The 24478-nt window shown below is 40.5% G+C and overlaps 2 protein-coding genes across 4 annotated transcripts in view; one reads left to right on the forward strand and one right to left on the reverse strand.

Annotated features, from left to right (window-relative positions):
* clic5a (chloride intracellular channel 5a) overlaps positions 1-24478 on the forward strand; it is a 1193419-nt gene that overhangs the window by 830344 nt on the left and 338597 nt on the right. The gene's annotated exons all lie outside the window — the stretch shown is intronic.
* Positions 1-24478, reverse strand: part of enpp4 (ectonucleotide pyrophosphatase/phosphodiesterase 4) — a 50631-nt gene that overhangs the window by 20595 nt on the left and 5558 nt on the right. The window contains exon 2 of one of the 2 annotated variants that reach the window (XM_028796399.2): positions 13145-13242. The exons of the other annotated variant lie outside the window; for it this stretch is intronic. Within the exon in view, the coding sequence (XP_028652232.1) occupies positions 13145-13166 (22 nt within the window). The 5' untranslated portion in view covers positions 13167-13242. The remainder of the gene's footprint in view (positions 1-13144; positions 13243-24478) is intronic. 2 annotated transcript variants of the gene reach the window in all.

Genomic DNA, 24478 nt, shown 5'->3' on the forward strand with positions numbered 1-24478 from the left:
ATTAGATGTTTCTCCACACCTCAGAATTTATTGTGCCATCAGCAGTTCCATCATCAATGAAGAGAAGTCTGCCGGGACCTGTGGCAGCCATACATGCCCAAGCCATAACACCCCCAAGTGCCATGTTTAACAGATGAGGTGGTCTGCTTTGGATCTCAGGTAGTTCCTTATCCTCTCCACACTTTGCTCTCTCCATCACTCTGATGCAGGCTCATTTTGTCTCGTCTGTCCACAAGACCTTTTCCTAAAATTCTGCAGGCTCTTTGAAGTTCTTTTACCCCAAACTGTAATCTGGCCATCCTGTTTGTGTGGTTTGTGTGTTCTCTGTGTTTCCGGTCATGAAGTCTTGAGCTGATAGTCGTCTTTGACACACACACACACACACAGTTTTCAGGGGGCCGATGTATGATCTGTCAGACAGGCGTTTGTTGCATTTTCTTTAACACAGTGAGGATTCTTGTGTCATCAGAAGTGGAGGTCTTCCTTGGCCCACCAGTGCGTTCTTTCTTTTTAGTGATATTCCACACAGTTGATTTTCTAAGATTTTACTGATGTCTCTAATGGTTTTATTCTTGTTTATCAGCCTCATGATGGCTTCTTTGACTTTCATTGGCACAGCTCTTGTCCTCATGTTGAACAATGGCAACTACAGGCTCCTAAGGGTACAAGTAGGCCAAGGTATCTTATGAAACCTGAGGAATCACACACACCTGTGACACCAATTGTCCCTAACATTAAGGTGCTTGTAAATGGGGGGACCATGTATAAAAAGTGTTGTCATTTCTGCATAGTGTGACCAAAATGAATGCAAATCCCCTTAAATGAAAGTCTGCAATGTGCACGTTAATCACATCTGAATTGTTTGATTTTTAATGCAGATGGGTAAATCAAAGAAAAATGTGCCTTTGTCAAACACATTATGGACGACAATATATATGCAATTATCTATAATCTTTCTGTTTATCAATAAATTGTATTATCCTGTTTCTTAAAACATGTATGCTTCAGTTAGCTTGATAAAAGCCTATTGGCAAAAATGATAATTAAAGAACAGAGTGACCAATTCATTGTTTTTTCTACATTACTGTCTAACCAGGACAGAAAAAGAAGAAGGCGGCCCAGATACTGCAAAAGAGAAGAAGGACATCAGAGTTTGTAGTCTGAGAAACCAAAACTTTTACAGGTCCTCAGTTGGCTTCTTCCTTAAAACAATGCCATATCCTAGTGACTTCTACAACAGTGAAAAGACGACTCCAGGATGCTGACTATAACATGATTTTCCAGTCATCTTTCTTCCAGTATCTGGGTTCTTCTGCCTAGTTTAACCGTTTCTTTTTATTTGCCAGTTTCAGATACGGCTTTTTGTTTGAAACTCTGCCTCTAAGCCCAGTAGTATCCGTGAATCATCTTTTCACTGTTGCTACTTTGCTGTTTTGCCTTAAACACAATTAGGCATAATTAGGGACTGGTGCCTTTCTTGGCAACATCACGCACATGACAGGACCCAGTATTGGATGGGGAATATTTTACAAAATCTGACAGAAAACCCAAAAAGTAATTGCTAAAAAAAAGCAGAGGCAGACATATTTTATAGGCCCTACACAGTCATCAAAACCTGAAATACTGAAAGGCATACATATCCCACCATTAAAACAAAGATCGTTTTAAATTCACTTCATTTAACAAACCAGGCGGCCACAAACTCTGGTCACACTTTCATGGGAAGTCCCAAACTTTACAGCCAAGTCATTTCAAGAATTGTGTAAACGAGTTTCTTTTAATTTAAGATTTTCAACATTTGTGCTCTGATCTTCTTACTAAAGGTTACAATCTATAAGAAACATCCCAAGTAAATTCCCCTTAGTAACTGATGATGTTACAAAACTATACACACTCAAAAAGACCTACCGGTAAGTAAACAGCTGATTTCTATGAATTCAAAAACAAAAAGGGGACTTTGATGATAGAAATCTTGAGTCTTCCCCTGAAACATTTGCTATTTTAATGGTCAGTGTCTCAAGACTGTCATCTTTGAACATACAGTATAGCTTGAAAGTAGAGGAAGTGTCTTGATACGCATTCAAAAGGCGACTCTACAAAGACCTACAGCAGCAGGTGGCATGGCACTACGTCGGTCTGCTTTTCAGGAGAGAACTACTTAGCGGATTTAGGTTGTGTTTTTTTCTATAATTTGCTTGAACATTCCTGTTGATTTTGCTACCTCTCTCTCTCTCGCAAATTATTGTAGTTCGCTTGTGGTACCGATTTATTTGTGCGACTCCGAGAAACACACAGCGGGCTGCGGGGATGGAGTGGGGCCCTCCTCACTCACGCACCAGCCTTGTGGTGTAAAGAATGACTTAAAGGATTTAAATCCTTTTTTTTTCTATAATTTACTTGAGCATTCAGTTGGTTTTGAGGCTTTCTTATCGCACTAAGTATCATAATTCGTTTCTGGTACCGATTTATTTGCCACGAATCCGAGACAGACTCATCGAGATGTGGGGTTGTGGTCTCCCTCCTCACTCACTCACCTGCATTGGGGCATAACCTTACCTCCGCTTAGCTAGTGAACAAGAGAACGGATTTAGATCAGGTTTTTTTCTAGAATTTGCTTGAACATTCCTGTCGATTTTGCTATCTCTCTCATTGCGCAAATTATCGTAGTTCACTTGTGGTACCAATTTATTTGTACGACTCCAAGAGACACAGAGAGCGGGTTGCGGGGAGGGGGCAGGGCCCTCCTTACTCATGCACCAGCCTCAGGGTGTAAAGAACAACTTAAGGGATTTAGATCGGTTTTTTTTTTCTATAATTTGCTTGAGCATTCAGTTGATTTTGAGACTTTCTCATTGCGCTAAGTATCATAATTCACTTGCGGTACCAATTTATTTGCACAAATCTGAGACTCATCGGGATGCGGGGGGGTCGAGATTTTGTGGTTAGGGGAGGCCCTCCTCACTCACTCACCTGCCTCGGGGCGTAACCTTACCTCCACTTAGCTAGTGAACGAGAGAACTACTTCACTGATTTAGATTGGGTTTTTTTCTAGAATTTGCTTGAACATTCCAGTTGATTTTGCAACTTTTCTCATCACACTAAGAATCATAGTTTGCTTGCAGGAGCGATATATTTGCGCTAATCCAAGACGGAGGCTGCAGGCTGAGGGGAGGGGAAAGCGTGACGTCAGGGCCCTCCTCACTGTCCTGTTTCACTACTACGAGGGCTAAGCTGCAGGGATGGCTAGTCTTTTATATGCCATACTTTGTGCCCCAGTAAATACTAATTATCATCAAAATACTAATAATTCAATTGCCCACTAATCACTCAGAATATGGAACCAATATAGGATGCACTTCAAGCCAGAGAAGCTTTCATCTGTTGCACTTTTTTTTGAACCATCTCAAACCTACACATTATTTAATCTTTGGAAAACGTCTGAGACTAAAACACTTAAAGAACTGTATACAGATAATGTTCTTGCATCTTATCTTAAATTTAACTTTACAGCAACACAATGTTTCTTATACTTTCAAATTAGAAACTCTGCTAAAAGGAACCTACCCAATTTTCCACACCTCCCATCCATTTCGATTCCAGAGGTAATACTGATCAGTTTTGAAGACTCTGAGAGCATCTCGACAATATATAAAAACACATCTCAAAGAAGCTTTCTTTCAAAGATCCTAGGGTATGGTGGAGAAAAGACCTTTCAATTAACATCTCAGAGAAGGGGTGGAAAGCAGCCATGCATAGAACACACTCCGGCTTCATATGCACAGAGAATTCAATCATTCAACTTAAAGCCGTTCATCGATCACGTTTTATCTCATTTCAAAATGTCTAAAATGTACCCAGGGCAAAATCTAACCTGTGAATGTTACAGTCGAAGTCCAGCCTAACTAGGCCACGTGTTTTGAAGAGCACCAAATTAACATTATCCTGGATAAAAATCTTTGAATGCTCATCAGACAGCTTTAGTGTCACAATCACTCCTAAACCATTAACAGCTGTGTGTGGTGGAACCCCAGATGGGCTTAAAGTGGAGGAGGACAAATCAATTGTAATGACCAGCATGTAGACTTGTGTAACTGGAAGAATCCCAACCCCCCTTTTATAAGTCATTGGGTAATTGATGTTTTATACTATTTGAAATTAGAAAAAAATTTTATTCTTGCTTGGAGGATCGATTCAAAACGTTACTTAAAAATATGGCAAAATTTAACTAATAAAATTTTAGAACAAGCATTCATATCAGGAAAAAGGACTTTTCACCCTCTTTCTTGTTCATTTTTTTTTGAAGAAGAAGATAACAAGGCATACTGTGAGACTTCTGAATTCTCTTTTGAGACTCTCCCCAACGGGATGACACACAGAAACGCGACTGCCACATCTGTTGAAGGTTGCTTGTCCATCGCCGAGGCAACTGCAGATTCGCAGCGCCACAGCAACAACTACAAGCTGACCGCTGCCACGCTCAAAGCGCCGGTCACCCGATGGGTAACGCAGGGAACATTATAACTTGGCCACTGACCTGGCTCCCCGACCCTGCCTTTCTGGCGAGTCGAACGGTAGATCCCGCTACAATAAATAAACTTGCTGTTCCTGTTCCGAGCTGAAAAAAGCTGGTAAGTAATGAGACTCTGCCTCGTCTTTGGGGTGCAAGACATCATCTCATGTGTCACACATACAGTCAAATTGTACTTATACAATACAGTCATATGAAAAACTTTGGGAACCTCTCTTAATTCTTTGGATTTTTGTTCATCATTGGCTGAGCTTTCAAAGTAGCAACTTCCTTTTAATATATGACATGCCTTATGGAAACAGTAGTATTTCAGCAGTGACATTAAGTTTATTGGATTAACACAAAATACGCAATATGCATCATAACAAAATTAGGTGCATAAATGTGGGCACCCCAACAGAGATATGACATCAATACTTAGTTGAGCCTCCTTTTGCTAATCTAACAGCCTCTAGACGCTGTCCTCTTATAGCCTTTGATGAGTGTCTGGATTCTGGATGGAGATATTGTTGACCATTCTTCATACAAAATCTCTCCAGTTCAGTTAAATGTGATGGCTGCCGACAGCCTGCTTCAAATCATCCCATAGCTTTTCGATGATCTTCAAGTCAGGGGACTGTGACGGCCATTCCAGAACATTGTACTTCTCCTTCTGCATGAATGCCTTTGTAGATTTCCAAATGTGTTTTGGGTCATTGTCTTGTTGGAATATCCAACCCCTGTGTAACTTCAACTTTGTGACTGATGCTTGAACATTATCCTGAAGAATTTGTTGCTATTGGGTTGAATTCATCCGACCCTCGACTTTAACAAGGGCCCCAGTCCCTGAACTAGCCACACAGCCCCACAGCACGATGGAACCTCCACCAAATTTGACAGTAGGTAGCAGGTGTTTTTCTTGGAATGCGGTGTTCTTCTTCCGCCATGCAAAGCGCTTTTTGTTATGGCCAAATAACTCAATTTTTGTCTCATCAATCCAAAACACTTTGTTCCAAAATGAATCTGGCTTGTCTAAATGAGCATTTGCATACAACAAGCGACTCTGTTTGTGGCGTGAGTGCAGAAAGGGCTTCTTTCTCATCACCCTGCCATTCAGATGTTCTTTGTGCCAATTGCGCTGAATTGTAGAATGATGTACAAATACACCAACTGCAGCAAGATGTTCTTGCAGGTCTTTGGAGGTGATCTGTGGGTTGTCTGTCACCATTCTCACAATCCTGCTCATATGCCGCTCCTGTATCTGTCTTGGTCTGCCAGACTTGCTGGGTGTAACAGCAACTGTGCCTGTGGTCTTCCATTTCCTGATTCCATTCCTTACAGGTGAAACTGACAGTTTAAACTTCTGAGATCGCTTTTTGTAGCCTTCCCCTAAACCATGAGACTCAACAATCTTTGTTTGCAGATCTTTTGAGAGTTGCTTTGAGGATCCCATGCTGTCCCTCTTCAGAGGAGAGTCAAAGAGAAGGAAGCACAACTTGTAATTGACTACCTTACATACCTTTATATCTTATGATGGGACACACCTGTCTATGAAGTTCAAGGCTTAACGAGCTCATCACACCAATTTGGTGTTGTAAGTAATCAGCATTGAGCAGTGACAGGCATTCAAATCAGCAAAATTACAAGGGGACCCACATTTGTGCACAGCCAGTTTTTCACATTTGATGCAATTTCATACAACTAAATACTGCTTCACTAAGAATCTTTGTTCGGAAAACTCCGCAGTACTCAGATGTTCCTAGGAAATGAAAGACATACCACTGGTATCTTTTATGTTGAAAGGAGAGTACAATTATTATGCAGGCTGAGAGGGGTTCCCAAATTTTTTCATACGACTGTAAATTACTTCACACGCTTTGTCTTTTTTTTTTTTTAATTCCTGCTTTCTTTTTTTCTAGTTTTGACTGTGAAGTCATTTTGTTCTACAAGTTCAGTTTGATTGTATGAAATGTTATTTTCTTCAAATAAAATATAAAAAAATGAATCAAGCTGAATGAGTTGAATAGCACTAAACCTGGCACAAAGAACAGATAAATGGCATGATGTTCATGAAATTTCATTTATACTTATTGGTTATTAACTGGTTTTAATTTACATTTTTTCCTTATTAACTTGGATTTGTTGGAACCTTTACTATTCCATATTAGAGTATGAATTACTTTTTTTTACTTCAGCAGGACTAGCAACTAACACTTTTTAATTGTATTGTATTAATCATAAATTGAACTGATTTTTATCTTTTCAACATCCTCCTTTTTTGTAATGCCAATTGCCCCCCTTCCAAATGGACTGCTACATACCACTCTCAACACTTTAAAGTGTGTTACTTCCAAAAATGCCCAACACATGCCACATACTGTATTGCTGTTTTAATCAATAAAAACAGTATAAGGTCAACCGTGTAATGTATGCCAAAACCGTCTTTCATTTTCAGATTCAAAAGTTTCATAATGTGTGTGTTGTGATGCTGAAATGTTTCACAGCACTTAATGGTATTTTATGAACATTTTATAACAATTACATGTTAGATGAGAGACAGATAAGATAATGGGGCTCCTTTGTTTAGGATGGCATTTTGGTAAGTTCCTCTGCCTCAAAGATCCAATGTACTGCATTCAGATGTAATGTCTAGCTGTTCTCTGGGTGAACTTTGCACATTCTCCTCATGTCTGCATTAACTCTCCTCTGGGCAAGCCAATTTTCCTCCCATGTCCACAAAGACATCCAGTTCTGGTTAAATGGTGATTAGAAATCATCCCTGTGTGGGTGTGGGTGTGTGTTAGTGGGTACTGTGATGGAACAGTGCCCTGTCCTGAGCTGTGTCCTGCTTTGTGACCAACTCACTTAAATAAATGACATTTATAAAGAAGACAGCTGCCTTGTAGTAAGGAGACCAAGGCTCACGTTCCTGCTCCTCGCTGTGTGGGGTGTCCATGTTCTCCCAGTATCTAGGATTTGTGCTCTGGGTTCTTCTCACTGTCCAAAGATATGCAGGTTAGAACATTATAACACACTAGACGAAAACAGGCCATTCAGCCCAACAAAGCTCGCCAGTCCTCTCCACTTATTTCTTCCAAAAAAACATGAAGACGAGTTTTGAAAGTCCCTAAAGTCTTACTGTGTACCACACTACTTGGTCGCTTATTTCAAGTGTCTATCGTTCTTTGTGTAAAGAAAAACTTCTCAAAGTTTGTTTGAAATTTACCCTTAATAAGTTTCCAGCTGTGTCCTCGTTTTCCTAATGAACTCATTTTAAAGTCACCGTCTCAATCCACTGGACTAATTTTCTTCATCATTTTAAACACTTCAGTCAAGTCTCCTCTTAATCTTCTTTTGCTTAAACTGTAAAGGCTCACCTCTTTTAATCTTTCCTTAAAACTCATCCCCTATAGTCCTCTAATCAGCCCAGTCGCTGTTCTCCGGACTTTTTCTAGTGCTGTTATGTCCTTTTTGTAGCCTGGAGACCAAAACTGCACCCAATACTCCAGATGAGGCCTCACCAGTGTGTTATAAAGACTGAGCAGAACCTCCTGTGACTTGTACTGCACACATCAAGGCGCTATATAACCTGACATTCTGTTAGCCTTCTGAATGGCTTTTGAACACCGTCTGGAAGTCGATAGCTTAGAGTCCACTGCAACTCCTAAATCCTTCTCATATGGTTTACTCTCAATTTTCTGACCACTCATTGTGTATTCAAACCTCACATTTTTACTTCCTATGTGTAATTCTTTACATTTACTGACAAATTTCATCCACCACAAATCTGCCCGAGCCTGTCTGCTGTCCAAGTCCTTCTGTGATGATATAACGGATTCCAAATTATCTGCTAATCCACCTATCTTGGTATCATCTGCAAACTTAACCAGCATGTTACTTATATTTCTATCTAAATAATGTATATATATTAAAAATTGCTGCGGTGGGCTGGCGCCCTTGCCCAGGGTTTGTTTCCTGCCTTGTGCCCTGTGTTGGCTGGGATTGGCTCCAGCAGACCCCCGTGACCCTGTAGTTAAGATATAGTGGGTTGGATAATGGATGGAAGGATGGATAAAAATAACAGCAGCCCTAGCACTGCCCCCTGCTGGTCACCACTCTTAACTTCAGTCAGTTCTGATGAGGTTCCTCACACCCTCATCACCCTCTGCTTCCTGTGTCTGAGCCAATTCTGCATCCATCTAAAAACATCACCCTGAACTGCCACTTCTTTTAGTTTGATGCCCAACCTCTCATGTGGCACCTTATCAAATGCTTTCTGAAAGTTCAGATAAATCATCTCATCTGCTCCACTTTAATCGTATCCTTTTGTTGCCTCCTCATAGAGTTGTATACGTGTTAGTAAAACACAAGCTCCCTCTTCTGACCCCATGCTGACTGTTCAGAATTAACTCCTGTCCTTGCCAGATATTGCTCAATTTTATCCTTAATAATTCCTTCCATTAATTTTCTTGTGATGCATGTTAAGCTTACTGGCCTAAGGTAAGATAAGGTTGTGCTAAATTGGCCCTAATGGGAGTTTGGTTTGTGTGTATGTGTGTTCTCCCTATGATGGACTGGCACTCTGACTATGCTAGCTGGGATAGGCTCCAGCCTGGGACCTGGGTCTGGATTAAGCAATGACCCAGAACCGAATTAAAAGGGATAGAGAATGTTATGTTAAAAATCAGTTTAATCAATGATTGAAAATAATAATAAAAAGAGAAACATGAAATGGGAAATAGAAATACAGTACATCTTTGCATGGCAGTATGAGAAAAACAGCACCAGAGTAGGTACCATGGAAAATGTACAAAGACCATGCAAGATAAGATTGTGTGTAAGGGGGTGGGTATATCAAAGGTGGTTCAGGTGGTTAATATGGGAAGAGGTGCCCAATTGTCTACTCAAGCATGGCCAAGGCATTTTCGCTGAAAAGACTGAATACCCCATTGCCGCAGTATATGGACAGTAGGTATCATGTTGCTTTATTTTGTTTTTTTAAGGATTAGGTCTGAGAGGACTGGCAAGCGGGAAGCCGCTTACCATCCAACCCAATTTGTTGGCAGCTTTTGGGAGGAACAGGCTAGACATGGCCTTAAAAAGGCTACCAAAGTGTTTAAGTAGAAAGGACTCCGGGATTCACTTGAGACAAGCTCTATAGCCTGGTGCTCTGTAGCCAATAAAAGGCTGTCCTGGCCCAGGGATGGACGTTAATAGCACGTTAATACCAGAGGGGAGGACATCTCTTCGAAGGCTCTCTGGAAGGATAAAGAGAAAGCAGGATCACATCGGCAGAGAAGAGACATGACGTGAAAAGCGAATGCATGGCAAGGTATTTGAGAAGATGGAAAGTGAATAAGGTAACAATCATCAGATTAGGATTTTAGGACCCTGTAGAAAAAGTGTTCATTGACCAAAATGTATGAAAATCCCTTGCACTTTAATCACATCTGAACTGTTAGATTTGTAATTTTAAACTGTGGAGCAGAGGTGTAAAAAATGTGTCCAGGTCCCAAACATTGTGTCGAGAAGAGATGATATGAAATTGTTGATAACTTTCTTTTTTTTTGGCCGCTGAGACAAAGCACTGTACTTCTAAACTTAATGGGCTGGGGTGCCTGGGTTCATAGGCACACCTAGATGTTAGATGGCCTACTGTTTGACTCATTATGGACAATTCGTCTAAATGCTAAAGGAGTCTGCCCACCCCAATCTAAATTCTACATGGAATCTTTCTACTTTGCCCCACTTTCTTCAGTAACCTTATCAAATGTCAGCCACCACAACAGGTTGAGTCATTTTAACAGCATTTTTCTGCCAAAAAGTGTTATTAACACATGCAGATATCTGAATATAATGTTACACCATTGTCAAGTTATTTGATAAATGAAGCCCACGTGGCAACATCATTTCATTAGTACTTTATGAATGCTCACTTTTTTATACTTTGTATAACCTTGACACAAAAGATACTTCAATTCACAACTCACTTTAGTCAGTTCAAAAAAAGGAGAACGAATACCATGCTAATCTGTAATCTGAAAAAGTTTCCACAAAAAAGGAGGTCAAAGAACCTCTTAAATTCTTTTAGCAGAGTAAGCAGGTAAGTAGGAACTAACATCTACCACCCAAAATGTAGAACATAAAAGAAAAGCAGCAAATGATCTGAACAATTAATTGCACATATTCTGCCTTCCCTTACACGATAGGTAATGCAGAGCCTGGTTCTTTAAAATATTAAAAGGACGAAGAACAGTCCTGAACAAGGTCACAGGGGTGGGGGTTTGCGTGGGTGGTGGTGGTGCTGGAGCCTATCCCATTCAGCATAGGGTGCAAGCCCAGAACAAACCCTGGAAAGAGTGCCAGTCCATCCATCACAGGGCGAACACAAAGACACACCAACCGCAGATTAGGGCCAATTCAGTTTCGCCAATCCTCCTAACCCACATGTTTTTGGACTGTGGGGGGAAAACTAGAGCACCCTGAGGAAACCCACGCAGAAGACACAAGGAGAACATGCAAACTCCACACAAGGAGGGCCCGAGACACCAACCCTTGTCTCCTTATTGCAAGACGGCAGCTGTATCACTGCGCCACCATGCTGCCTCATGATGACATTTTTCAAATATGCACAGTACTGTTCATGCTCTCAAAGATCCATTCCTACAAGGCTGCACAGGATGCGGTTTTCTTCCTTACTAAAACTTTACCTTGGATGCTGACTCTGGCAATAATAATTCTTTACATTTATATAGCACTTTTCTCACTACTCAAAGTGATTCAGTGAGTGGGGAGCCACTTCAACCAACACTAATGTATTGCATCCACCTGGATGATGCAACGGCAGCCATTTTTGCGTCAGTACACTCACCACATATTAGCTGGTGAAATGGCGAGAGAGATAGCCAATTAGAGACCAAACTGTTTCTTAATATTACTTCTTCTTTCTGAATTTCTGGACTCATTGAATGTGTCTAAAATAGCCTGCAGGATACCATTCATTCACCTTCAAACCCGCTTTTACTTGGCAGGATCGTGGGGAAGCTGCAGCCTATCCCAACAAGCATTTGGCACCATACAGGAAGACACTTACACAAAAACACACTAGGGCCAATTGTAGCAATGCAAATTGGTAAAAGAATCTATCAATATATCAATCAATATATCATATAGTGTCGTTCATATCTATCTAACTATCATATAGTGCCATTTATATCTATCTGTCAATCAATCATATAGTGCCATTCATATCTATCTATCATATAGTGCCATTCATATGTATCATACAGTGCCATTCATATCTATCTATCAATCAATCTTATAGTGCCATTCATAATCTATCTATCATATAGTGCCACTCATATCTATCATATACTGCCATTCATATCTATCTATCAATCAATCATATAGTGCCATTCATATCTATCTATCATATAGTGCCACTCATATCTATCAATCTATCTATTAATCTTCCTCACAGGTGGCGCAGTGGTAGTGCTGCTGCTTTGCAGTAAGGAGACTGTAGAAGATTGTGGGTTCGCTTCCCGGTTCCTCCCTGTGTGGATAGCGCTTTGAGTACTGAGATAAGCGCTATATAAATGTAATGAATTATTATTATTAATTATTATATAGTGCCATTCATATCTAGCAATCTATCTATCATATAGTGCCATTCATATCTATCTATCTATCTATCTATCTATCTATCTATCTATCTATCTATCTATCTATCTATCTATCTATCTATCTAATAAAACACTAAAGTCTGTGTGTCCAGACTTCTAAGCAAACTGATTGGTCAATTTGGCTTTGATGACGCGACGAAAGAGACGTGCAAGTGTGACATGAACAATGGGGAATAAAGGCGTTTGAAGCACACCAAGAGAGTCCCCTTCAATGATGGCAAATATAAAAATGGACAAGTAGAATGCCAAGCTCATTTGTTAATATATGCCTACTAATCTGAAAAATGGAAACAGGCTGGATGGATGGATGGATGGATGGATGGAGAGAGGGAGATAGATAGATAGAGAGATAGATAGATAGATAGATAGATAGATAGATAGATAGATAGATAGATAGACATTTCAACTGGCAGTAATCATTGTATAAATATGGAAAATACTTGCCATTTCTAATGAGACTGGTTTTGGACACATATGCCCCATAAAACATGCAAGGGGTCAATTTTGTGGTGGATGAGTGCTACAATAAGAAGAAATGCTCAAGAATTTAGGCAGCATATGGAAGCAAAAGATGCTGGGTAGAGGAAGGTTGTGCAGGACCACAAAAAAGATGCATTCGTGTACAAAGGAAAAAGAGAAGAGATTCTAGTACTCAACTGTCATCTTAGATCTGTAAAGTGTCTTATTATGTTTCATTCTATTATAATACTACCTACAATAAAAAATACCTGATCACTTAGTGGTTTCTATGCCCCACACCCCAAGAAAATGTTTATGTTCACACCCTCTACAAAAATAATATCACATTTGAACACGAAGAAGTCAAATTTTTGAACCACAAACTGAACCCCATACAGTACTGCGGGTAAACAAACCAAACTCAAAAAAAAAAAAAAAAAAAAAAAAAAACTTAACTCAGTGCATGAAATTTATATAAAATTGAGCAATTTACCTTTATAAATCTCAATAATCATGTAAATGTGTCCCCCGTGAAGCTTAGACACTCAATTGACAATCCAGTAGTTGTGGTATCCCGTGAAGCATCAAACCCTGCGAGGGAATGACACATGATAAATGACTGAGGAGATACGGGGATTGGTGACCCCTGTGACACAATGGGTGCCGGCATGTCACTAAGCAATGAAACACAGTCGACAAGCTTTGTCCCCTCGCAAACACCTGCACTGCAGTTCAAAAACAGATGCGCCACAAACTTCAAATTACTGCACCACCGCCAAGAACGCCAGCATGAGAGGTGGGCTGAGTGTAACCAGCAGGTGTTGCATTCATTTCAGTCCTCATAGGTGAAAATGTCAATCAAACCTCAAAATCAGTGACATTTCACGATGAGGGCTTGCACAGAAATCAATGCTAGTACTCGTCCTTCTCTATGGATTACTTCAAGGTCCAAATTCCTTCTTCTTGTTTTGGCTACTCCCTTTAGGGGTCGCCACACCGGATCATCTATTTCCATCTCTTCCTGTCCTCGTCATCTTGTTCTGTTACACCAGTCACCTGCATGTCCTCTCTTACCACATCCATAAACCTCCTTTTTAGGCCTTCCTCTTCTCCTCTTGCCTGGCAGCTCTATCCTTAGCACCCTTCTCCCAATACACTCAGCATCTCTCCTCTGCACATGTCCAAACCAACACAATCTCCCATCTCTGACTTTGACTCCCAACCATCCAACCTGAGCTGACCCTCTAATGTCCTCACTTCTAATCCTGTCCATCCTCATCACACCCAATGCAAATCTTAGCATCTTTAACACCACCTCCAGCTCTGTCTCCTGCTTTCTGGTCAGTGCCACCGTCTCCCACCCTTATAACATAGCTGGTCTCACTACCGTCCTGTAGATCTTCCCTTTCACTCTTGCTGGCACCCATCTGTCACAAATCACTCCTGATACTCTTCTCCACCCACTCCACCACTATTGCACTCTCTTTTTCACCTCTTTTCCACAATCCCCATTACTCTGTAGTGTTGATCCCAAGTATTTAAACTCATCCACCTTCGCCAAATCTACTCCCTGCATCCTCACCATTCCACTGACACCCCTCTCATTCACACACATGTGTTCAGTCTTGGTGGTCCTACTGACCTTCATTCCTCTCCTCTCTAGAGCAGATCTCCACCTTTCCAGGGTCTCATCAGCCTGCTCCCTACTATTGCTACAGATAAAAATGTCATCAGCAAACATCACAGTCCACGGGGACTCCTGTCTAATCTCCTCTGTCAACCTGTCCATCACCATTGCAAATAAGAAAGTGCTCAGATCTCTGATGTAATCCCACCTCAACCTTAAATGCATCTTTCACCCAACCCTCATACATATTCTGTACAACTCTTACATACTTCTCTGACACTCCCAACTTCCTCATACAATACCACAGCTCCTCTCGAGGCACCCTGTCATATGCTTTCTCCAGGTCCACAAACACAATTCAACTCCTTTGGCCTTCTCTATACTTCTCCACCAACACCCTCAGAACTAACATCACATCTGAAGTGGTCTTTCCCGGCATGAAACCATCCTGCTGCTCACTAATCATCACCTCCCTTCTTAACCTAGCTGTCACTATTCTTTCCCTTAACTTCAGGCTGTGGCTCATCAATTGTGTCTGCTCCAATCACCACTCTCTCTCCTTTTGGTACATTGTTCATCACTACATCCAAATCTCCTTCTCATCCATCACACACCTATCTTGTGGGGTATATGCACTAACAATATTCATCATCACTTCTTCAATTTCCAGCATCATAATCAGCACTCTGTCCGACACTCTTTTCACCTCCAAAACACTTTTGGCATACTGTTCCTTCAGGATAAACCCTACCCCGTTTCTCCTTCCATCCACACCATGGTAGAATAATTTCAACCCACCTTTGATACACCTGGCCTTACTCCCCTTCCACCTGGTCTCTTGCACGCACAATATATCAACCTCTCTTCCCTCCATTATATCAGCTAACTCTCTCCCCACAGCAGTCACACTACCAGCATTCAAAATACCTACACTCACATCAACTCTCCTAACCTTCCTCCTCTATTCCTGACCCAGGACACACCTTTCCTCTCTTCTCTCTTAAAAGAAAAGTTATTTGCATTCATGAACGTTCCGCCTGCAGCATGGAACCCGTGAGAACAAGCAGTTCTGTGGCTCATTCACAGGTGACAATTGCGTGCACAATGCTGGATTCTTCTAACATCGTAGAACAGGATTGCAAACTAATAAATGACCTACAAATGACAGCACACTGCAAGACTGTACCATGAAAAAATTAGACAATGCGCCTCACTCAGTTTTAACGAATCGTTATGCAGCGTTCCTCTTTATCGCACCCCCTGAAATGCCATCTCGGGGACCCCAGGTTGGGAACTCCTGAAATCGAGGGGAAAATAAAGAGAGGGGCAGGACAGTGTGCTGCAGTAGGACTAAGACTTAACAAATTCTAGTTATTGAAGTATGGTCGGGGGCCAACATAGCAGTGTGGCAAGAATACGGTGAGTAGAGTTTAAGGAAAGAGAAGTAGGAAGAGCTTTTGAGTAACTTGCTAAAAATGGCCAGAGGGCATGTGACTGTGAGTGTGAAGTGGGAAAGGAAGGATGAATGACAATATAGAAGGTATTACATTATAAAGTACAAACTTGTCAGTTCACAAGAATCTAGGACTTACTTCAATTGTCCTAAACAGAATGCAAACTTCCATTGTTTTTCTTAAATCTACATTTGGAGAACTTGAAAATTAAGAAATGTGTTTAGTTTTACTTATGTTAAAGGAATGCTTTAAATGCAAATAGTTGTTATGGGGTTGTGACAGTATATATGAGACAAAGAAATTTAGTATAAAAAAAATTCAAAGACATGGTGTGGTGTGGTTTAGAGGAAGTTACAATGGGGGGGAGGTAAACAAAAAAAAAAAGGGGAAGCGTGCAGTGGGCCCAAGAACAAAGAGAAAGAAATAAAATAGATTCCAAAGAAACAACCTTGTGAAAGGTTTGGAAATTAAAACTAGACAGTGTAAAAGGGATGCAGTATTGTGATGAGAGAATTCCACAGAGAATAGTAATAGAGTTTATAAAGAAATGGATGAACAAAAGGAAATGAAGGAGCTAGGAATGTGTGTAGTAGCCAATGAAAAAGGCAGGTTTATGCATCCGGACTTAAAAATTGATATGGGGATGAATATTTGAGGAATAAACTGCAAGACAATATTTTATTTTTATATTATGTACATTAAAGAGGGCGGCACGGTGGCGCAGTGGTAAAGCTGCTGCCTCGCAGTAAGGAAACCCGGGTTCGCTTCTGTGTGGGTTTCCTCTGGGTGCTCCGGTTTACTCCCACAGTCCAAAGACATGCAGGTTAGGTGGATTGGCAATTCTAAATTGGCCCAAGTGTGTGCTTGGTGTGTGGGTGTGTGTGTGTGTGTGTGTGTGTGTGTCCTGCGGTGGGTTGGCGCCCTGCCTGGGATTGGTTCCTGCCTTGTGCCCTGTGTTGGCTGGGATTGGCTCCAGCAGACCCCCGTGACCCTGTGTTCGGATTCAGCGGGTTGGAAAATGGATGGATGGATGTTACATTAAAGAACCATCAACAACAAATCAAATCAAATTAATAACATGTTGAACAATTATTATAAAAGTAATGTTGAATAAATCGGACTCTGCTGCTGCATGAATAAAAGGTAAAGTACCACTTCTGGTTAATGGAAATAGCCCAAAAGTTTAAAGAAATCTACATTTTGTACCCAATACTTGCATGCAAAATTTGGTGAGAGATGTTTTGTGAGAGGAATTTTTGGACGATTACAATACTTTCCCTATAGTTCGTATACGAGAAAGTCAGGGAGGTCTACTCTAAAATGTCGAGATTCATCAAAATCTTGACATCGAAATTTTGGATAATTACAATACATTCCCTGTACGAGAAAGTCAGGGAAGTCTAAAATGTCAAGATTCAGCAAAATCTCAAAATGCAATTTTTGGGTGATTACAATACTTTCCCTATACTTCGTATACGAGAAAGTCAGGGAGGTCTAAAATGTTGCAATTCATCAAAATCTCGACATCGAATTTTTGGATGATTACAATACTTTCCCTATACAAGAAAGTCAGGGAGGTCTAAAATGTCGAGATTGACAATCACAATACTTTCCCTATAGTTCGTATACGAGAAAGTCAGGGAGGTCTAAAATGTCGAGATTCATCAAAATCTTGACATCGAATTTTTGGATTATTACAATACTTTCCCTATACAAGAAAGTCAGGGAGGTCTAAAATGTCGAGATTGACAATCACAATACTTTCCCTATACTTCGTATACGAGAAAGTCAGGGAGGTCTACTCTAAAATATCGAGATTCATCAAAATCTTGACATCGAATTTTTGGATGATTACAATACTTTCCCTATACAAGAAAGTCAGGGAGGTCTAAAATGTCGAGATTGACAATCACAATACTTTCGCTATAGTTCGTATACGAGAAAGTCAGGGAGGTCTACTCTAAAATGTCGAGATTCATCAAAATCTTGACATCGAAATTGTGGATAATTACAATACATTCCCTGTACGAGAAAGTCAGGGAGGTCTAAAATATCGAGATTCAGCAAAATCTCAAAATGGAATTTTTGGATGATTACAATACTTTCCCTGTACTTCGTATACGAGAAAGTCAGGAAGGTCTAAAATGTTGCAATTCATCAAAATCTTGACATCGAATTTTTGGATGATTACAATACTTTCCCTATACAAGAAAGTCAGGGAGGTCTAAAATGTCGAGATTGACAATCACAATACTTTCCCTATAGTTCGTATACGAGAAAGTCAGGGAGGTCTAAAATGTTGCAATTCATCAAAATCTCGACATCGAATTTTTGGATGATTACAATACTTTCCCTATACTTCATATATGAGAAAGTCAGGGAGGTCTAAATGGTCATATTTCATCAAAATCTCAAAAAGGAATTTTTGGATGATTACAATACTTTCCCTAAACTTTGTATACGAGAAAGTAAAAAGAGAGGAGGGTCTGGTACTTATACTACTCTAATTTTTGTTCTGAAAAACAAAAAAAATGTTAACGTTTGTTCAAAGGACACTAGAAATATTATTTGTAAACTCAGCTCTGTGAAAATTCCACAAGGACGGAATAATAGTCAGTCAGTCGGTCATTTTCTAACACGCTTAGCTTAGTCCTGAGCAAGGTCGCGGGGGTCTGCTGGAGCCTATCCCAGCTAGCACAGAGCAGAAGGCAGGAATAAACCCTGGCCAGGGCATCAGTCCATCACAGGGCAAACACACACACGACGGCCAATTTAAGATTGCCAGTTCACCTAACCTGGGAGGAAACCTACACAGACACAGGGAGAACATGCAAACTCCACAGAAGGAGGACCCAGATAGGGATTCGAACTCTGGTCTGCTTATTGTGAGAAAGTGCAGGGTCAGCCATTGTACAGCAAGCGCCCTGAAGCAATTCTTCAGGTTAAGGGATCCCTTCTGGCAGCAAATGGATTTGAACCAACAACCTTCCAGATACCAGCATAGATCCTTAGTCTGAGAGCCTCCACTCCAAAATATGTAACTCAGAGATTGTACATCTTATTTATTGAGCTAATGTTAATGTTGCCCACACTAAATTAAAAAGACTGACCAGTGACTTCAAATAAGAACAGTTAAGTTATAAAATTCTAAAACTCAGACTGCTTATGTTTATTTGTATGCTAAGACTTGGTATCATTTTCATATCAGAAAATAAATGTACTTTGATTTTCACATTCTGCACATGCCATTCTTTACACTTTCACAAACGTACTTACCCAACATCAGCAGAAGCACTAAACAATAGGGATCAGCACTGGTATCAGACTTTTTTTTTTTTTTTTTTTTTTTTTAATAATCAGCTATTGTTATTGGTACAAAAGTAGTAATCTCCCATCTGCCTTACTATTACTAATATTGCATTTCTGAGTTCACAGAATTTAAAACTGTAACATGCACTAGTACATGTTATATTATTATCAGTACAGTGATCCCCCACTACATCGCAGATTTATTATTATTATTATTACTAGGGGGCTCCACCCTTGGGTTTGGTTTACCGGATAAACAATTTAAAGAGGTTGTTATTTTCATGGGAATTGTTACATATGGATTATTTTACTACTTTTATCTATTTCCGATTTTTGTCATCAGCCATACCACCTGTGCTTCAAAACAGGTCCTCCACCTGAAGCTACACAAGTTTGGGCCCAGCCAGTACTTACAGGGTAAACCATCTAGGAAAAGCTCAGGCTACTTCTGTAAGAGGTGCTGGTGAGGCCTGGAGGAGGGGCTTACCCTGTGGTCTGTGTCTGGATCTCAATGCCCCAGTGCAGTGACGGGGACACTGTGATGTAAAAACTGCACAGTCCTTCAGATGAGACTTAAAAACCAAGGTCCTGACTCTCTAACACTAGAGTCATTAAATGATCCCAGGGTGTCCTTCATATAGAGTAGGGTGTATCCCGATGTCCAGGCTAAATTTCCCACCACAGCCTAGTCATTCTGGTCCCCTAATCATCCCCCATCTGTAATTAGCGACCTATCTCTCACCGATTCATCACCTAACAGCTAATGTGTGGGGAGTGTACTGGCACAATAATGGCTGCCATCACATCATCCAAGTGGATGCTACACATTGGTGCTGGTTGAAGGGGTACCCTCTTTTTTATGTAAAATGGACAGAGTAGCGAGACAAGCACTATATCAATGTAATTGATTACAATTATTCAACTTTTGCATCTCCATTAATAACACAACTTATGACATGAAGGTGGATTTTACCGAGGATAGGGGATTTTTAGGGGAATTTAGGCCACGCATCTGAAACCTCATTTGAAACTGCCAGACACTTGAGTGTTATAAGTAGCTGGGAAAATCTGATGATCTGATGAAAAGAAAAGAAACAACACATGAACTGTCATAGAATAAGCAAGTCTGAATAAACACTAAATGAACCTCCATCAAATGATCATTCATTTGGAGTCAGAAAGTAATCTGTAGAAAGACAAAAAGAGGTTTGAGTCTCTAACAGAAAATGATGAAGTATGTAATTGAAGAAGAGACAAATTACTATGTGTGTGTGTGTGTATATATATCTATTATAAAAAAACCCTTGCAATGATACAAGACTTTTTTCCTGCGATGAGACATGATCTTTGGAAGAGAGACACTTTCATGTCCCGCAAGCCGGACAAGTTCAAGTCATACTTACAATCTTTGGAAGCAAGTCCCGTGATACACATGCAGAGCAGGTTAGAGATAATGGAAGTAGGAAAATTCGAATACAGTAATCCCTCGCTACTTTGCGGTTCACTTTTCGCGGATTCACGACTTCGCGGGTTTTTAAATACAAGTGATTGCCCGCCTATCGCGGAAGTTATGTTCCAGACCCATCAGCAACAGGAGAAAATCCGCGATATAGAAAGACCATATAAATAAACATTTTTATAGTTTAAGCCTTAAAATACCCATCCCACATGCTTTAAACACATGTAAACTTATAAAACACACTTTGCTAACACATATGATATGTGGATGTCGGGCCAAGGATATGAGTAACATCTCACTATTATAAAACATTTTAACTTCACGCAAGACAAGACAGTGAGACAGGAAAATTGGTGATGTACAGGCTTAAAATTATTGACACGCAGAGCGACAAGCAGCACAAAGCCAGCACAAAGTCCACTTCTCCTTAGCGTTCATTCAGCTCCCCACCCCCTTGACAATTGGAAGTGGCAGGAGCGTACTGCGCTTCCGGGGAGGGGGGGTTTGAGTGAAGGTGCGTTCAGCCCTCACACACCCCCACTCCTCCTCCTCCTTCCGAACGCGCAGAGCGACAAGCGGGCATTTTGGCAGAAGCAGCACAAAGTCCATTTCTGCTCAGAGTGAGTTCAGCTGCCCCCCTTCACAAAGCGAGTGCAGACACATTGACGTCTGATCGCTGCGTGCAGTGTGCAGTATTGGTCTGAGGTGTTTAAGAATGTAGAAAGTGTTTAAGAGCATAGGAAGTGTTTATAAGAGCGTGGGAAAGGTTAACAAGAGAGTGAGAAAGGTTTATAAGAGTGTGGGAAGGGTTTATAAAGCCTTAAAATATGTATAAATAATAAAATAAATATAGGTCGCTACTTCGCGGATTTTCACCTATCGCGGGGGGCTCTGGAACGTAACCCCCGCGATAGGTGAGGGATTACTGTATCTCAAAAAATGAGAGTAAATATCGCATTCGCGCAAACAAACGGAAATTATTTCTCAGTGAAACAACGAAACAGTGAAAAGAGGGAATAGTGTTTAAGGATGTCTGGGGGACAAGAGAGACAAGGCAGTGAGACAAAAGGACAGCTACTGTACAGGCTTTTAAACGTTTGAAGCACTGCACAAAATGCAGATCACGCAGCATGGCAGCAGCAGCAGCAAGCCAGCAGCTGATGGAGCAAACAGGAGGTAAAAAAACAACTGTTATTTGTTTCCCATTGTATCACCATTTAAGAGGGGTTCTGGAGGAGTGCCCGCATCTCCTTGGGGTGCATTCAGCCCACCTCTTCACAACGGCGCGACCGCTGGCGCTGGGGGGGGGGGGGGAGGGGTAGGTGAGCAAAGTGCAGATCACCCGGCACGACACCAGCAGCAATCCAGCAGCTGATCGAGCAAAGAGGAGGTTAAAAAAAAACACTATTTGTTTCCCATTGTATCACTGTTTAAGAGGGGTTTAAGAGAGCGCCCGCATCTCCTTGGGGTGTATTCAGCCCCCCTCTTCACAATGGCATGTAGCACTGGTGGGGGCAGAAAGGGTTTGGCGAACGAAGCCCCCTAGTGTGCGTGTGTGTGTTATATATATATATATATATATATATATATATATATATATATATTATATACACACACACACACACACACACACCTATACATCATACAGACACATATACCATACATGAAGGAATGCACAAATATAGTGCCAAAAGTGGTACACTAATATAATTAAAACTTGTATTTTTTCATACTATTTAACATAGAGGAAAAAATTTTGTGATATTTGGAAAAACAGTAACTGATGAGCATGTAAAGATGAATGATAAAAGCTTTTAAATATTAAATAGTCTTCCGCACTCTTAGAAATAAATGTGCCACAGTGGCTCTTTAGAGCGATACCATAAGGGAACCATTTTTGGTTCCCAAAAGACCCTCCCACATGAAGGATCCAGAAAGACCCTTTATTTATTCACAATCTGTAGCCTCTCCATACAGTAAATCACTATGACTAGGTGGTAACAGACTTGTGAAATACCAATGGATCCTGATTTTAAACGGACTTGCGCAGCATACAGTAACACAGGCTCAATTCAGGTTTTCTTCATCAGTTAGTGTCCTGCTAAGTAGCCTACCACACATGGATGGATGGATGGATGGAATAATTACACATGTATAACAAAGATTTATCAATGTTCCTTAAAAGTTTCTAAGCTTACAGCTGGTTTTGCAGTTATTACAGATGCTTATTGTGTGGCAATTGGTTACGTGGAGAAAGAAAACAGGAGGACAGGAATTTGGGGTTGGTATCCTTGACAGACACAGTACTGCTGCAATAAATTATTCTGTCCAGAGTCGTGCACATCCAAGCAAGCGCCATGCATGAGGCAGAAACAATCTATGGACAGGGCACCAGCTCATCTTTACTGCTGCTCCCATGTGACCCCCACATATTTAATATATGCATTAATGCATTTCATCATGAAAATTATATTAAGTATACATCTTAGTATTCTAAAATGTAATATCACAAATGTAATGTATTCTGTGTGGCAATCACTGCCTGTGCGCTCCTGTTGGCATAAGAGAAAGCCCGTTTAAGAAGCACAGAGCGATTAACGACTGGATCAGAGAACACATAGAATACAAAGCATTTAACGTGCTACTTTATTTTACGATGGGATTTGGGAAACGCTAGTAAATTAAACATCAGTTTGACAATGAAGGTTACAACATTCTACTTAATGACAAAATAAACTACAGGATTAAAGTGGAAATTCTGAGATTAAACCCGACATTTCAACTTTAACCTTGACATAGACCCTTTTTTCTTCTCTGTGGCCCTAATATGCGTTCGTATGACACTCAGACACTCGCCTTTTCACGTTGACTTTGACATCTGCCCACTTCTTTTTTTATTTCAGGCACTGTGCGACTTTCTGAACTTGAACTTTTGAGTGCCACTCTATCAGTTTCCTGTTGTTGCTCATACCACTGCCTAAGCCACCAAACAGTATGCTTTTCATTACCTCCACTTCACTGAGCAGGACCTCCACTTCGCATTCAGTGAAATACAGTATTTCTTTTTTACACATGCTTTTGCCATTGTCCTTTAACAAAACACTGAACAGAAGGAGCTATTTATATTGATTTGCATATTCAAATATGCAAAATTCAGGGAAGAGTCAGGGTGGGGCTGTAGGCACCTGCATGGACGTTGAAATTCACGTAGATTGGGGTTTATAAAAGGAAAGTATGTGGAACTTTGCTTATGCACAGTTTTATGCATCCGATTTTTTTTTATGCGTACACACATTTCTGTTTTTCTCCGCACACCATGTTTTATTGTGACTTCTACACACCCCGTTATACACGAGGCCCCTGATCTTAATGCTGGAGTTTTATCCTGTGTGAGTTTGAGCTTCTCCTGATATATCAACACTGCACTTTGTTTTTATTTTATTTTTTAAAAATTATTTATTTTAATTTTTTAAAAATTAGTATACTGTATGGTACATTTGCCGTTCTTTTTTATTGCACGGCAACTGATGTATTAAAGGCTTGGGTTCCTGACTGTATACACTTTGAACTTTGGCTGTGTTTTGATATGCTCTCCATCCATTTTCCTAACCTGCTAGCGTTGCTACATGAAAACAAACATATGCCATGGGATTAATAAAGTTTATCTAATCTAATCAATTGGTGGAAACGTGTCTTGGTAAGAGAGGCGAACCTAAAGGTCACTCTGGTACAGCTTGAGCATACCTGTGAGGAAGACCGTTGGGATGAGAATAAGCACCTTCAAATCTGTACCGTGTTAGCTACTAATGGATGCCCTGAGAAGTAAAGCAAAATGACACCTTTTATTGGCTAAAAAAGTTTACTCAGTTATTACTCATTTAGCCAATAAAAAGGGTCATTTTGCTTTACTTCTCATTGGGGCGCCCCTCCCGGAAAAGGATGGGTTTTAATCATAAGTAGACTGCTTCAAATATCTTG

The sequence above is a fragment of the Erpetoichthys calabaricus genome, chromosome 3 (assembly GCF_900747795.2).
Source record: "Erpetoichthys calabaricus chromosome 3, fErpCal1.3, whole genome shotgun sequence".
NCBI lineage: Eukaryota > Metazoa > Chordata > Cladistia > Polypteriformes > Polypteridae > Erpetoichthys > Erpetoichthys calabaricus.